Below are 17025 nucleotides of genomic sequence, written 5' to 3' on the forward strand. Positions count from 1 at the left end.
TTATGTCATTTTGTGATGACTTTATAACTGTGTGAATCTTGCATATAACATGCGGCAAGAAGCGACATGGTATAATAGGTCACCCCTCCCCCCCTCATGCTGTTATCGACTTTTTATAATTTTATTTTTATTTATTATGGTCAAAAATTTCATTTACAATCGTTTCTTTTCTTAAACTCGCTCATATCTCTCTCTTTCTCTCTCCCTCTCTCTGTTTTTGAGAGTTTCAAGTTTATAAATATATGTAATAGATATACGAAATATAATAAATCTTCATTCATTTTAGTTAATTTTTTACATTTTTTGTATATTCAAAGCAAAACATATCTAGGGTCGATCGAAAAATTCGTTTTTTTTTCATATGATTTTAATGTAAATAAAACATAAATGAAGAAAATGAAGCTTTTGATCTCAGTCTAACATATAATATTTAAATTTATGTATATATATATATATATATATATATATATATATATATATATATAGAAATACATATGTTGACACTTATAATGTTTGTTCATTTTTTTCCCTATGTAAGTAGAAAAAAAGGAAAAAAGCGAACGAACCCTAATATATATTTTTAATTTAATAAATTTTTAACTCTTAATATTTTAAATATAACTATTTATAAATATATGTTTATTAACATAATACATTCGTTCGTTATTTTCCTGTACAATTCTAATATTAACAAATAAAAAAAATAAAAAAATTAATCCAAATCTCAATAATCTGAATCAAATTAATATATTACACATTATTGCAAATTCAGACTATATTTAATATTTAATACAATAATCACTAAAATATTGGAAATCCAAAAGAAACAATCTCGCGAAATATTTTTATCTTTCTTAACATAATATAAGGAAAAAATATTGACATATATTCTTTACAATTTTCTTTTACAGTTTTTCTGTACGATGATAATAATATGCAAGAGCGTGTAGGTTATATATTGTTAAAATTTGACGATGACATTCAATGCAATGTTATAATCTTAGATATTTTTTTTCATATAATCGTCTCAATGCATATGAGAAATATTATAAGCATAAAATTATTTACACGCTTCGGCTGCAGAGAAAACAATAAAGAATGAATAGAGAGAGGGTAAGTATATAAATTGATATTAATACTGTTGAAATGATTAAATTCTCGTGGAAGATTTGAATAAAATTTGAATTTAAAAAACAAAATAAACAGAATCTAAATTTGCTTTATTTAAACTAGGAATTTACTTTATCTTCAATTCAATGCACGCAATAATTACGGCTCAAATCATAGCTCCTAATACCTAATAAACAAATTTATTTGCAAATTTATGTAGAAATATCTATCTAAAATTGAAAATATATTTTTGTATTAAATATTAAATATCAGACTGAATTTCTTATTAAATTGATCAAAAAAATTTTTGATACTATACAAATCTTATATATATATATATACATATATATATATATATATATATATATATATACATACATACACATACATATATACATACATATATATAAAATCTTATTAATAAATAAAACAAAAACAAAAAAAAAAACAAAATGAAAAAGAAATAAATGTTTTTGCTTAACTTAATTTATAAATCAGATAAGTAAGGAAAAGATCGAGGTCGATATCGCTAATATATTATATTTTGGAAGAGGAAGAAGGGAACGAAGAGAGGAGGAAGAAAGAGAGAAAAAGAATTAAAAAGAAGAGTACTAATAAAAATAAAGAAACAGATTTGATATTATAAGAATCGAATGAAATATAGTCTAAACTAATCTAGTTTAACACTCTAGTATTACACAAATTTACAACCTTCTATAATCTATAGATTTAACTGACATCGCTCCCATCTCTATATATAAGTTTCCACTTCACATAATTTTACTAAAATCCGGTGTATTTCCGGTGATAAAGATTAGCTTTAAATACTGCAAGCGCTAAAAACGATCCTTATTCCTATTGTCTATACGGATGAAATTTTCATACTGAAGACGCGCGCTGTGTTCCTTACAAGTTAATTGAATTTCTTTACATATAGTCATAAAAGATAACAAAAAAAAAAAAGAAAAAAAAGGAAAAAATATTTAAAATAGAGAAATTGAAGCTATTGAACATAATACATGCTAAATATTCAACTGTTATCCTTTTATTTTCTTTTAATATTTATTGACTCATATATATATATATATATATATATATATATATATATATATATTTCTCGTATTTTTTATCTTTGCGAATAAGTAATAAGCTGACAAAAAATTTGTAGAAATATTGAAAAAATGAAAATTAAAGCATGTAAGCATATGAAATTGATTTGCAACTAAAATTTGGAAAAAATATTTAATTTTTGAGAAGAAAAAAGGAACATGTATAATTTCAGGTTTACTTCAATTTCCCGTGCTGTAGATGTGTGAAAATATTCTTTCTTTTTATTTATTAATACTTTATTTTTTCTCTTGTTATTTCTTTTTCTTTTGCTCTTCCTTCTTTTCAATTATTCTCGTTTTTCCCTATCATCTCTTTTTCTTAACTTATTTTTTAATGTTTTAATTTTCTTATATTTCTCTTTTTCTTTCCTTCTTTTCTGTCCTTTTGCAATCATTTATGAATTTTCTTCTTTTTCCTCTTTTATCCTTGGCATGTCTGAAGGCTGACTATCCGAAGGTTGACTATCGCTATTACGACTCGGAGTGTCATAATTCGGAGTCGCACTGGGTGCATAAACATTCGCCAATTGTTCATATTGATTCAAATCTCCACTGTGTTGACTAATCTCTGACATATTGCCTGTATTATTATTTTCTTTCGGAAATAATTCCTGCTCGTATTTCATTCTTTCCATGTCGCGGATCTCTTCTTGATCTCTTCTCGTCATTCTCTCTTGGCGACTCGGTAATGTATCGCTCGTAATGTTATCGTTGACACGTTCAGTAATAGTGGGAGAGCGACCACCAGCTTTGGTGAAGAGATGTATAGGTCGTTGGAATCCTTTGGAAGGATGAGGCGGTATAGAGACGACTTCGCATTGGCAAAAACCGATAGTAGATAAAAGATATTGTGTGAAATTATGCGGCCTGAATTCAATATTATGATAATTTTTATAAATTCGTTCCTAAAATAAAATGTAATAGAAATTAGATATTGATTCAAAAATTTAAAAAGCAACATATGTATACATTTTTTTAGTAATAGTGTACTGTTTGTATGTACTGTACTATTGGAAGCTTTTATTTTAAAAATATTATGACAACCGCACGAAACATGAGATTCTCTACTCACCGTGAGATTCTTTTTCTTGGTGTAACTAGCCCAACCCTGAGGTTCCAGTATGAGGACTCCACCGGGACGTAATTGCGCGTGCATACGCTTGAAAGCTTGTTTTAATCCAGCATCACCAAAATTTAAATGAATCCATTTGGTAATAGACAAGCATAAGATTGTATCGAATTGCGTCTGTTCCGCGCACAAAAGTGAATCATTTTCAAGCACATAATTACCCTAAAATCAAGCACATTTGATAAAATTTAGATCGTATATATAGTTGTAACAAAAATACTCGGCAATGTAATAATAATATACACATATAATTGAATACATTACTTGCACAAAAATGACATTATATGGGAATCCTTTATGTTTATTTTTCGTAAATCCTGGAATATCTACAGGCCCATAACTAATTGGCATTGACATAGGAAAAAAGCTAGCATCTGAAGAGTCCCTTTTGTCATTATCTTCGTTGCTCGCAGGACTCTGTACGCAATTAACATAGTGTTTCACATTCTTCCGAGCAATATTTATCAAAGTTCTATCAATATCAATCCCTGTTACACTTTTGGCACCAAAATCCCTAGCAACTGATAGAGTAATATGGCCAATGTTGCATCCAATATCCAGAATGTCCTTTTGTAAAAACAGTTCCTTTCGCTGTGCAAACATTTTTAACCTAGGATCTACTTCATGATGAGGATTTCTGTATCCATAATATCTATTATAGTTTCCATATTGATATCTGGCATCTTTAAGCCTAAAATTAGGCATAGCATGCTGCTGCTTCTTTTTTTTATCCTGACTGGGCCTATGTTGGGGTCTGGGTTTCCATGCACCAGGCTGTGGAATCACTGGGCTCACTATTTTATCCTTTGCATCAATTTTTCTTAATCTTTTATCTTTTATTTCTTCTAAACCTTTCAATCGTAATCTATTTTTATCTTTCTGTGGACTTTCTGTCTTATTGTCTTTTAAACAATTTTCATTTTGTGTACTTGGAACTTCTTCTAAGCTAATTTTATCATCAGAAAGTCTTTCCGTTGAAGATTTATCCGTTATGTTATTTCCTTCAGTTTCCCTCAATTTGTTTGTTTCATTAGGATCCACCTTTTTGTGTGTTCAGAAAATAAATAATATAAATATTTGACATATATATTCGCGCGTGTGTAATTATAGGAGAAATAAGCATATTAAGTAAAAAAACTTCAAAAATTAAAATAATATAAATTGCAATTCAAAATTACCAGTTATAAATTACTATCTCTTTATAAATGAATATATAAATATGAAAAATCTATTTATAAGTAAATATAAAAGTCTCTCACAACTTACCATTTTTCCTTCATCTTTTCCTGATCCCGAATAGGCTCTCTTCCTCTTTCTATTTCTTCGTTTCGAATTTCTTTTAGTCGGCGAAATGAGCTGCTTTTCATACTCTTCATTATCGTTACAGTTTGTCAAATTCAAAGGATCACAAATATTTGGAGGAATAATCACTTCAATAATCTCTTTTTTATGTTTTGGAGTAGGAAGGGGACTTGATTTTGGAGTCACTGCATTCATAGCACGATTTATTTCTTCATCTTGCATACTATTTAGATTTAAGGGATCACAAATGTTGCCTCCAAGCAAAAATTTTGTGGGAGGGATGATGACGCCTTCCTTCTTTCTACGTTTGTAGGGAGGAAAAGACTTTCCATTGCTGCAGAAGCTGCTTTGAGGTCGCTTTCTATGCAGCTGCTTGAAATAGCGACTGTCATCATGCTTATTGTGCTTTTTGTGTGAGACATTGAAAATCTTCCTAAATTTTTCGGTTTCTTTCTTGTTGTTTTGACTCACTTTTGGGGGACGATCCACTTGTACAGAGGACATTTTGCTGAATCTGAAAAATTATAAAAATAAAAACATCGTGACATAATGTAAACATACTGATATAAAAAAACAATAAAAACAAGAATTCGCAAGTAATAATATATAAAATATTAATTTCTTTATATATACATACATACATATATATATATATATATATATATATATATATATATATGGAAAAATAAGGAGCAACATGTATTGAAAAATAAGGATAGATACACTGATTAACCGAAAAGACATCTAAAGAAAAAGAAATTATATAAAAACAACAACAGAAAAACTATCTGAAACATTTATATTAATTTAATTTGTATGACATAATCTTATGCAATATTGCGATAATTTTGAATATAAATACATAATGAGAGAGAAGAGAGAATCTTATAAAATGTAGTATAATATGATAGAGGCACAATATTATGGAAAAAAGAATAGAATAATTGTTGTCATTTTTTTAATTAATATAAAAACGTTATGTTGTATTTTGAAACTATAAAAAAAATAATAAACAAATTTAAACACATAACTAAAATTGTCTTGAATAAATAATTTAAATAATAAGAGATATAAATTTAATAACTAATTATTAAATATTTCTGATGTAAATTATAAAATTAATTTTTTATAACAAAAGCATTATAATATATATATATATATATATATATATATATATATATACATATACATATATATATATGTGTGTGTGTGTGTGTGTATATATATGTATATATATATTCCATTTTATTTTATTTTTAAAGAAAATGTGATTAAAATAGAATCTAAATGGAACAGAACGTAAAAAATGCTGAAAGAAAAAAAATGCGTATATTTTTTTTACTAGCACTTTCTACACTATTTCAATCTATCCGTAAGTGCAGTTAAAAAAAAATCTATTCTAAATTTCATGTTTTCTACGATTGGGATTAACTGAATGTTCAGCATTTATTCGTTTATTTATACTAAATATTTCCCGGAAACTTTATTGCCTGAAAAGGAAGGTGGAAAAGGTAGTCAAAAAAGACAGATAAAATAATTATTAAATAGTATTTTTCGTAGATTTTACACGCCGGTAATATTCGGCAAAAAAATATCTATCGTCCGCGTGGTGGCGCGCGTGGTGCGTTACAGCGCTACTGTTGCCGCCGGTGCTGCCACCAGCCGCCATCGCCATCGCCGTCGCCGTTGTCGTTGCTACCGACAGCACATCGCGAATTCGCCATATTAAATTTTATAAAATCTTTTCGTCAAAATTCACGCCGCCGATTACGAACATGTATGCTTACCTCGACAAACCAACACTCTCACTCACTTCTCTCTTCCAATCGCTCGTACGACTATCTTGATGATAATCCTCTTGGTGCGTATCGTTGGGAACTCCGACGACCATGTGACACCTACCCATCTACAATGGCGAGTAACTGCTTCTCGAATGCAAGCGACGACCGAAAGCTCGCGCCGCACCGTGACGCCATTTTCCATTAGGATCCACCGACAGGGTCGTATTAACGAATCACGAGAGACCCTGAAGGAATTGACGGAATTGATGAAACTTACAGAAATATATTTCATTTTCAATTTATTACATTTTCAAATTATTTTATAATTTTAAAATTTCAAGAAAAACAATTTATATTTTCGTAACGAACTACGCAGGATATAATTATATAACGTTGCACGAGCTACATAAAAATAATGACTGTAATTTGAGAAACAACTGATTATTATATTTATACTAATGCCTGTTCTACAATATGGTCGCAAATCATAAGCCGTAAGAAATTAATCAATTAGCCCGGATCTACAATAGATTTTTAAGCCTTAAGCTATTAAGGAATGGACGAATCACAGTCGATTATTCTTCTCGCATTTGGCTGTAATTGGTCAGTTTCAGTTTTTTTTACGGCTTAAAACTTAAAACACTTATTGTAGATCCGGACTTAGTAGAATACAAATAATACAAAATAATCGAATACAAAAAATAATCGATTGATTAATTAATTTCTTACGGCTTACGACTTACAACCATATTGTAGAACAGGCTATATACTAGCCATAATCGTACATCATATGCTATAATTTATAAGAATTGACTAATCAAACAGTCAAGTTTCATAGCTTTGTTATAAGCCAAAAAATGTCTCATGGCGAAATTAAATATTCTACGAGACATACGCTTCTATGAGAGAAATAATAAAATATGATTGAACTTGATTATATCTGTTCCGAAAGTAATAGAAGCAGATAATTTTATTTATTATAATATTTTTGAAAGCAAAATTCCAAAATTCGGCTCTATAAATCTTTTACAACTTCGTAAGAAATATAAACTAAAAAATTTTATATCAAAATATCATTCCTACGAAATAAAATTATTAATAGAGTACACACACACACACACACACACACACACACACACACACACACACACACACACACACACACATGTATATGTAAATTATAGTATGTATAGATTTAAGGGCTGCGCACAATGGTACTACAAATTTAAAGGCTGCGCATAATGGAAGAAATATTGAGAAGAGAGGGGAATAAGTATTAAGATTTCATTAGAATTCTTCGTACGAATAAAGTCTATTAAAGAATTTTGGGACGAAAAAAAAAAAGCTGAAGAAAACAGTTTAGTAGGACCTCTGCTCCTCGAGAAGATTTTGCAAGACCAAAGTTACACAAGGTACTATGACTCTGTGAAACGATTGGAATCCATAGAAGGGAAATCCATACTCTTATTAGAAAAAGGAGAATCTATCAGAAACCTGCAGTTACATTGCCACATACGATTTCAAATAAGTTGAAATCTTAATATTTATTTCTAATTATTTATTGCTTAAATTTTTTCTGTGCGCAGGGCCTTACAGAGTACGCGACATATAACCTGAAGTGTGTCATCTATTAGATAAGTCTAATGTACGATCGAATTTTTGCAGCAATGTTAACACGAATGAAAGAATAGTCGTGTTCACACTCGTGTAAACCCCGTTTAGCGTAACAGTGGCGCCTTTTCGCCTGTTAAATTGTCTTTTATATATCTCTCACTACAATCTTCTAAATCTTTCTAGAATATTGAAAAATCTCGGATCAATAGGATTTCAAAATTTGGCGAAGAATGGCCAAGTATCGCGACAATCGTGTATATAACACAAGGCAAACAATACGATTATTCGAAGACCGGGATCGCAAACGTGACATCGTCGCGGAAGTTGCACGAACGATTCCTTGGGTAAGTTGGAATATAATCAAGTTGAGTCAAGTTTTATCAATTTTTTAAATCCAAATTGGTTAATCCTCAAGTTAATTATTAGTAGATATAATTATTTATAGTTAAAAAATAAATTTTATCATATTTGGATTACAAGAAATCTTTTCTCAAAACTTTTGCATTTATCTACTCTTCAAGATAGTTTTCAATATTATATTGAAGTTTTCAATAAAACATTACAATTTGCGTTTAAATTAAATACTGTACACACATACATGTAGATACACATCCTCCCAAGCCAATTTACATATAATGACTTTCAAATGATATTAAATAATGAAAAATTAATATTAATATCAAAGCTATTTTAACATCATTTTAATGTCAGCATGATTTTATTCTGCTTGCATTCGCTCGAAAATAATATACATTTAAAATAAATTTGAATAATCTTGATATCTCTCAATCCTATGCAAATTAAGATAATTCAGATTATGAAATAAAATCAATAATCATATATTAGATTGAAATGTTACAGGCCTATTTTTATTTTTAGAACGAAACGTGGAGTAGCTCCTCACATTCTTCTTACACATCCCAATTGTTCGTAATCTCTCCGACAGTAAAAAGCATCACGCCTATACCTCCAAATGCTCCTATCAAACCGAGGAAACTTTTCTCGAAAGAGGGTTTGAAACCTAAAAAGCTTCGCTTTACAGACGAAGAGAAAGATGAAGCAGAAAACGAACATAATTCTGAAAAAAGCGTAGATTTGTCGACAATGTTCAAATGGAAAAAAGAATTTTTGAAAAAACAAGGAGAATCAGGAAGATTAGATCACGAAAACTTGAATACCATGTTGCAAAGTATGCGACTTGAGCTAGAAAATAAAGAGAATAGGCAATATGGACAGGAACAACATGAAAGGAAAGCGAGTAGTAATCGTTCTATTGCAAAGGAACGTGCGAGAAATAATAATAATAATTCTTCTCAATCGTCAAAATTAAACTGCAGTCCGAAAGGTGAATTTGTACATTTCCGTATATAATCTGCTGGAAGATATTGATGATTACGATTATCATATTATCATAATAATAATAATAATAATAATAATAATGACAATGATGACACGACGATAATGACAAGAATGATGATAATAATGATGATGAAATCAGTGAATTTATGAATTAATGAGTTTATTAAGTATTAAAAAGTTATTCAGTGTAATATCACAATAATAATTAAATTAGTATATTTGTAATTAATTGATCATTAGTGTAAATGTGATTATTAAATCAGTGTATATAAATAATAAATTTATTAATTAAGTTCATTATAATTGTTAGATTGCAATTGTTGTTGCGTATACTTGTATCTATTTTATATCTAAGTCTGATTTCATCCAGTGCTGGATATTACTCTTCCAACCTTTTCCATTCTACATAGTCTTTGAAAGAAAGGAGTTTAGCGTAAAAATACATACACATATATATATATATATATATATATATATATATATATATATATATATATATATGGGACCTACAGTTTTTAACACTAAATTCAAATGACGGCGGCAAAGATACTCTAGGAGAGATTTGCCATTGGCTTCCGGCAATCAAAATTTGATGTTCTGGAAAAATTTAAACTTTGAATCTTTGACATAGGAGAGCAATCATGCTACGTTTTGCGTCACACAATCATCATATATATACTCGTATAAAATTATATTAATCATAGAATTATGTTAATATGATTAAATAAGTGTCATATTGTAATGGTGATTATTACAATAATGGACATGTATATACAAGAAAAGATTATAAAATGTATAAAAGAATGTATAATATATATTTTCTTGTATATAATAAGCTACAATTATTATTACATTATAGTTTTTAAATAAGTAAATATGTAAATAGTGTACGTATATGTATATATATATATATATATATATATATATATATATATATATATATATATAATGAAAACACTTATTTTGACAATCAAATAATTATCTTGCTTATGCAAGGATGGTAACAAACATTCATGTGTGCACAAACAAATACCTTCTGGCTCCGACATCTTACGTACTTCGATATTGAAAAGTATACCCTAAACATTTTACTTTATATGTTTTAATATTGTTCACGAATAAACAAAAAACAAACTCGAATAATGAGACTTATATATATATATGCAAAATATTTTTATCTTTTTGTTAGCAGTATTGCAATATACGGATACAATAAGTACGGATATAAAAATGAGTAAAGAAGATACATTATTATGGTTACAATCGCAAAGAGACATAGGTATATTCATCCAATGCTGTAGGAAAACTTGCAAAAAATGGCGATATTGTGACGATTTCCATGATCCTGTAGATGTACCAAAACTTTGGTATTGTAAAATGAACTCAAGTACGTGTTTACTACTGTATTATGAATACATTGACACATATATAGGGTGCTCATTTTAACTTTGCCATCAAAATGATTAAAAAGCATTCTACAAAAAAATAACTAGAAATAAAACTTTTATTGTTTTGAGAGCAGTCTGATAAATTAATTAAATTTCCAGTCTGGAGCAAGTGTTGGGATTAATTAAATTCATTTTTTCAAATAATTAAAAGACATTTTGTTACAGACTCGATTAGGTTTCAAAATAAGAATTGCGTTAATTAAATTATCGGTTTGAAGCTTATCGATCGTTGAGCCCAATTAGATCCAACTCGATTTTTTAAATATAGGAACATCTTATAATATTATTTATCCTCAAAAAATCTAATCCATCAGATTAGAGTTTTCTCAAAATATTTAAATGTTTTGTTATTTTTTCGTAAAACTTTTTAGTTATTTCGACAGCAAAGTTAAAATAGGACACGTATATTAATCGATACATATACATACAATATTAAGTTATATTATTAGGTGTTGGAATTAATTCGTAGCGTTTTTTAATGAAAGAATGTTATTTATTTCACATGAGCATTAAAAAATACATTAATGAAAGTACTTCCCATCACTTGTAAAACGCTACGAATTAATTCCAACACCTAATATATTTTATTATCAAAAAGATTTCATTTAAAGTAATTAATTATAATTATAATGAAATATACACAACAGTACAATTTAATATGATATCTAATATATAAATAAAGAATTAAATATAAAGACATGTATGTCATCATATATGTAGATAAAACTATTGCTTCTTGTCTCATACCGGAAGTGCCAAAAACGGAGACAGTAGAAGAAGACTTAATAGAAAATAAATATAATTGCGGAAGTCTTGTATGGGCTCATATGCATAATTATCCATGGTGGCCCGCAATCGTAGACGATTGCCCTGAAAACTTACGATATTATGAATTAAAAGAATCATCAATAATCCCTGTAAGTTCCAGAAAATATATATAAGTATATAAATATGTATAAGTAATTAAAATTTTATTTATTTAAATATATTTACATTTATTTAATAAATTTAATATTTTTAATTTTTAATTAATTAAATTAATTTCTTACAATCCAGGTAACATTTATGTTGCATAAAATGTTTTTTAGATGACTTGTGTCTAAAAGATGTTTAAAAAAATGTCTTTTAAATATCTTGCAACATGTATGTTATATGGGAACTTATTATAATATAATGAATGATGCTTGCGTAGGTAAAATATCATGTGACATTCTTTAAAGATGATATTATTCAACATGCTTGGCTTAATCCTAGAAGTATCAAAGCTTTCGCAAAATATAAGAAAGGCACTATTATGAAAAAGGTATCATATCATGTTTATTTATTTATTTATTTATCTAAAAGATTTAAAAATATTTAAAGTTATTATCATTCGATTTTCATTAATTTATAACATAATAATATTTCCTTCTATCATTTTATTATATTCTCTATTATTTTTTTGGATTTTTATTTATTCATTTTATTATTTGTTTAAATAGAATAAATTTTATAAAATGAACGATAAGAAACCGCTAGAAAAAGCTTATACTTTGGCACAAAGCGCAATTCCATTATCGATATTCGAAAGATTGCAAAGATTTAGTTATATTTCGCGCCTGAAGAATATGCGAGAATCTGTAAGTCAATTCGATGAGGAGGAAGATAATGAAATTCTCCCTACACCACCTCCAAAACGTATAACTTTAAAGGAGTTTTGTTTAAAAAATAGACGTTACACGGAAAACAAGTTTTTATAAATTACATTTCTACGAATATATATGTTCATATATCTTTTTGTATTTTATAAAAACAAATTTTATAGATATTTAGTTTAAAAAGTTTTTAATTAAAACTTTAAAATTTTATATGTACATTAATCGTAATACATACATGTACATTATTTCTTATGACCTATGACAATAACTCATTGTTATAGATCTTAAGAAATAATGAACATATAATTTGTATTTTTCAACTACTCAATAACAATAACACTACTATTATTTGTATTTTTTATCGATTAATAAAGCTCTTGTATGTATTACATTAATTATATTTTATTTTTGTTTCTTTACTATGCGATGATGTTCCATTCGGTACTTTAGTGCGTTTTTTGGGGAGATGCTACTAGCGCTATTAATTGTATCATTCTATTCTCATAATTTATTAGACATAAAACAAGGATAGAATGACGCAAATAACGCTAATAGCGTCTTCCCAAACATACCTCTAGATGGCGTAAAGACGGCATAAAGCTTTAGATACTAAAGTAGTGATTTTGGACCTACTAACCATATCTTATATCAATAATATTAAGCGCTCATTGGACTACAAACAATTAAATCGAAATAGCGGTCGAAATAGCCAATAGAAAGGCTGTCGACATTTCGGCTTAGATCAAAGGAATATGCTACTTTGGTATCTAAAGCTTTAAAGCGGTATTGCTTGTCGCGGCGCGCGGCGCTTGGAGTGGGAATAAACAGCACCGCGATCCGGACTCTGATAATCATATATCGATAATAGTGAATAATAATAATTTATAATAGCGAATATATAATATTATTAGACATCGATGTAAAGATAACATGTAAAGTAGTAAATAAAATGGTAAATAAAAATAAACAATACGGAACATTTTTTAATTTTTCAATTCTGTCATAGCGTTTAATTATACGTAAATATATTATTTACGTTTTAATTCTAGAAAGAGTAAAAAGAGAAGAATACGTTTAAAAAATAAGAAATCTACTTTATCGATATAAAACCGACAGGTTACTTCATTCATGTATATACGTAGTTCTTAATGAGAAATGTAGGACAGAGGGCGAAACTTGAACATGATTGAATTGTTCTAAAAATGTATTCATCAATGTTATACATCAATGAATTAATTGCTCAAAGCTGTCATAAATTATCGCAAAAATAAAATAACAAAACGCGCCGCTATGATAATGTTGGAAAAATATAAAATTTAGAAGTTTTCTAAAAAATTATGAAGAAGGGAAAACAATCGGATAATATTATAGATACATTTAAATTTAAAAAAGACATAATTTTTTAATTTTATAGAAAATTATATTAAATGATAATATAGTATATAAAGAATTGAAAAGAATTATAATAAAGAATTTGGATAAAAATTGAAAAAAGAGATCATCTATTTGTATCTTAATTCTTATATATTTATATGTTTCAAAAGTTAAAAATTTTAGTGATATATCCAACTATTTATTGTCTAGAAATATTCCTGGACAACAAAAAGTGTCTAAAATCAGGTCATAAGATATTTTATGCGTCTAAAAGCCGACTTATATCATAATTTTAGATTTTGTGTTGTTTGAGTTATAATTTGCAACTTGTGCAACATTGTAATCCTTTAAAAGTAACGTAAGAATGATTACAATTCTAAAAAATTATAATTTTGCAAATTTTTTTTAAGAAGCACAATAGTAACGGAATATTAAATTAACATCAAGTTATTCTATGTATATATGTATATATTATTAGGTGTTGGAATTAATTCGTAGCGTTTTACAAGTGATGGGAAGTACTTTCATTAATGTATTTTTTAATGCTCATGTGAAATAAATAACATTCTTTCATTAAAAACGCTACGAATTAATTCCAATACCTAATAGATAATTGGGGTCACATATATGGATGGTTTTTTTTCTACGACATGCTAAATACTAAAATAATTTTAGAAAATGATTATATCTGAAAACTAGAAATGTAGTTGCGATATATTTTTTATTGGTGCTGTCGATATGCTCATACATAGAACGTATATTAGCTCGTCGAACAACGGTGAGACGCGGTATCCGCTGACGTCATGATGACCCGGCGCGACCCCGGTGAACCCCGGCAGCGATATTAACATAGCGATTTACAATTGCTTATACACGCGTACAATCGGTTGGTTTCCGCTCATTGACTCTCTTTCCGCGCATCTATTTCACGCGTTTTAATAAGTCCGTTATTAAACGATTTACGAAATGCGCGAATAAGTATAAATCAACTATGGGGTTGGTTTTGTTGCATATGAAACTTCGCATTTCCGTTATCAACGACATAATTTAATTTTAATCCCTAAAATTACGAAAAGGAAAATGTAGCGCATCATCAGCGCAGCTCCTAATAAAATTTGTGTCCGAAATTGTGAAAATTTTTTTCATTTATAAAACTTCGAAATATTAATTAAAAATTCTTTTCCTGAAATGTAATTTTCCATAGAAACGGAAATTATATGTTACGACAATCTAAGGCACACAATCTAAGAGCCACGCCCGTTTATGAAGGGAATGGCCAAACGATGTAGAAGAGGTCCTCTCTTTAACTATCTTTCTCTCTTTTTGCCATCGATCCTCTATCTATGGCACTCCCATGTTTGTCAACGACCTACGCCCCCATCATCACACAGTTCCCAAACTATATAGCTATATAATCAATCCTCCTAAGATTCCATTATAATTTCCGAGTAGAATTCAATTTTTTTCCATACGTTTTTCCATTACGCAAAAGTAAACGATATACATTATAATAATGAGCATTATATAATAAATATTAAGATACAATATATAACACCAATTGAGGGCTACGTTTTGCGTGCGAGTCTGCTTTCGAAAGATTTCTGTACGTTTTTTTCTTTCATAATTCTTTTTTTAATTCTCATTTTGTATATCTTCATAAGAAAATCGTTTCTTTACTATTTTGCTTAAGGACCGAAAATTGATTGTTACGCCATTGGCAACCGCGTTGATCTCGAGCGAACGCGTTTACAAAGCGTAATAAAAAAAAGGGGAGCTAATTATAGTTGCGGTCTATCTTGGAGAACCGAGGGGGCGAAAGAGAACATAACGACAAAATGAAAATGAAAAGTACTTGTGTGGTAGAGAAGGGGAAGGGAAGAGTGTAATCTTTCGAGTGTCGCATATCCCATCAGGGAAGGGCCGTATGAAGCAACTTTGAAAGCGCCCGCACTTGTCTTTCATGTGTTACATCATCTTTGACATACCTTTTACATAATATTTTACATTTCTCTTAAAAAAAAAATATCTTTAAAATTCTTGAAAAATCTTATCAGAAAAGAAGTTAAAATCATATTAGACGTAAATTTTATTCTTATTTTTTCTGAAGATTATCGTCTCAGATTATTATTATTATATGATTATCGCTACAAATTAATTTTAATGTATAAACGCTCTTATCTAAATTAATAATTTTTGATGAAATTATAATAAAACAGTGTAGAGCACAATTAATTTACAAATTCACATAGTTAAAATGAATGTAATGTGACAAATCGATTTTTTGAGACAATGATGAAATAACGAGATTTCGGACGTAGAAATTTCAATCTTATACTTGCCTAGCAACACGATTTGAAGCCGAAGTCACGGGAGCATGTGATAACGAGACGCGTGTACCCGGGCGAGCATATCTCGGGTTATCGACTTTTTTCGGTGACAGTGAGTAGCGAATGAGCGTAGAAAGTGTATAAACTATGCGAAAGATATCAACGCATGACCACGTTGGACCACAGGTCATCGAGCAAGAGATAGATCCGAAGACGATCCGCCATCAAACCGAATTGAGCATTTTTTATTCCAAATATAATCCAAGTTATAATATATATAAGCAGGCATTATTATAAATACAAACAAATGTTAAAGTTATACACGCGTGTACATATAAAATTAGTGTGTAAAAAATAAAAATATTACATCGAAACAATATATGTATACACATTTTTAGAAAATTGTTTTTACTGTATAAAAGGAATATTTGATTATTTGATTTATATAAATAATTTATATAAAATAACATTTGATTTATTATTTCCATAGAAATAATTTCGTTGCATCAATCTCACGCACACACGGTTGACATGAGATAAAAGAATCTGAAGGTGCCCTAACTTTCGATAGCTACCTGTAGGAGAGAAGAAGAGAAAAAGAATAATAGAAAGAAGGAAAGAAGAAAAGGAAAGGAAAAATTAGGAACAAAATTCGCTCTCTAAATGCTACTTCGAAAACTACTAAGAATATGGCGGTCAATGCCATCGCTTGGCTACTATTAGCCGAGATGCCTGGTATATATTTTCGTCGTGGCCTACTAATACACTTTATGAAGTAAGTCTCGTCTTGATTCATTCCTCTGTAGGCTCTGATAATTCAGAATATTAAAAATCC

General features: G+C 28.7%; 2 protein-coding genes across 5 annotated transcripts; one reads left to right on the forward strand and one right to left on the reverse strand.

Annotated features, from left to right (window-relative positions):
* Positions 1–110: 110 nt before the first annotated feature.
* Positions 111–6651, reverse strand: LOC105148851 (7SK snRNA methylphosphate capping enzyme). Of its 3 annotated transcripts, none has more exons than XM_011060822.2 (5): positions 6438–6651; positions 4615–5164; positions 3613–4389; positions 3292–3510; positions 111–3124 (listed from the first exon to the last, which is right to left on the reverse strand). In XM_011060822.2, the coding sequence occupies exons 1-5, from the start codon at positions 6554–6556 to the stop codon at positions 2615–2617; spliced, it is 2175 nt and encodes a 724-aa protein (XP_011059124.1). In that variant the 5' UTR covers positions 6557–6651; the 3' UTR covers positions 111–2614. The 3 variants fall into 3 exon arrangements, with proteins under 3 accessions (XP_011059124.1, XP_087269232.1, XP_087269233.1); XM_087413106.1 differs by lacking the exon at positions 6438–6651 and adding an exon at positions 5993–6075; XM_087413107.1 differs by lacking the exon at positions 6438–6651 and adding an exon at positions 5950–5974.
* Positions 6652–6796: 145 nt separating this feature from the next.
* On the forward strand, positions 6797–13758 carry LOC105148902 (uncharacterized). Of its 2 annotated transcripts, XM_087413109.1 has the most exons (7): positions 6797–7843; positions 8229–8389; positions 8925–9390; positions 10597–10791; positions 11573–11769; positions 12045–12155; positions 12334–13758. In XM_087413109.1, exons 2-7 carry the CDS (start codon positions 8276–8278, stop codon positions 12589–12591), a joined length of 1341 nt encoding a protein of 446 aa, XP_087269235.1. In that variant the 5' UTR covers positions 6797–7843; positions 8229–8275; the 3' UTR covers positions 12592–13758. The 2 variants fall into 2 exon arrangements, with proteins under 2 accessions (XP_087269235.1, XP_011059238.1); XM_011060936.2 differs by lacking the exon at positions 6797–7843 and having other exon boundaries at positions 7850–8389.
* The last annotated feature ends 3267 nt before the right edge of the window (positions 13759–17025 follow it).

Source organism: Acromyrmex echinatior, chromosome 14 (genome assembly GCF_024713525.1).
Source record: "Acromyrmex echinatior isolate Ae372 chromosome 14, ASM2471352v2, whole genome shotgun sequence".
Taxonomy (NCBI): Eukaryota; Metazoa; Arthropoda; class Insecta; order Hymenoptera; family Formicidae; genus Acromyrmex; species Acromyrmex echinatior.

Coding starts and splice junctions, on each gene's coding strand:
- LOC105148851 (XM_011060822.2), bottom strand. CDS start 6,556: ATGGGTAGGTGTCACATGGTCGTCGGAGTTCCCAACGATACGCACCAA. Junction 4,390..4,614: donor GAAAAGATGAAGGAAAAATG/GTAAGTTGTGAG, acceptor ACACACAAAAAG/GTGGATCCTAATGAAACAAA. Junction 3,511..3,612: donor ATAATGTCATTTTTGTGCAA/GTAATGTATTCA, acceptor GCTTGATTTTAG/GGTAATTATGTGCTTGAAAA.
- LOC105148902 (XM_087413109.1), top strand. CDS start 8,276: ATGGCCAAGTATCGCGACAATCGTGTATATAACACAAGGCAAACAATA. Junction 8,390..8,924: donor TTGCACGAACGATTCCTTGG/GTAAGTTGGAAT, acceptor TTTTATTTTTAG/AACGAAACGTGGAGTAGCTC. Junction 11,770..12,044: donor AAGAATCATCAATAATCCCT/GTAAGTTCCAGA, acceptor ATGCTTGCGTAG/GTAAAATATCATGTGACATT.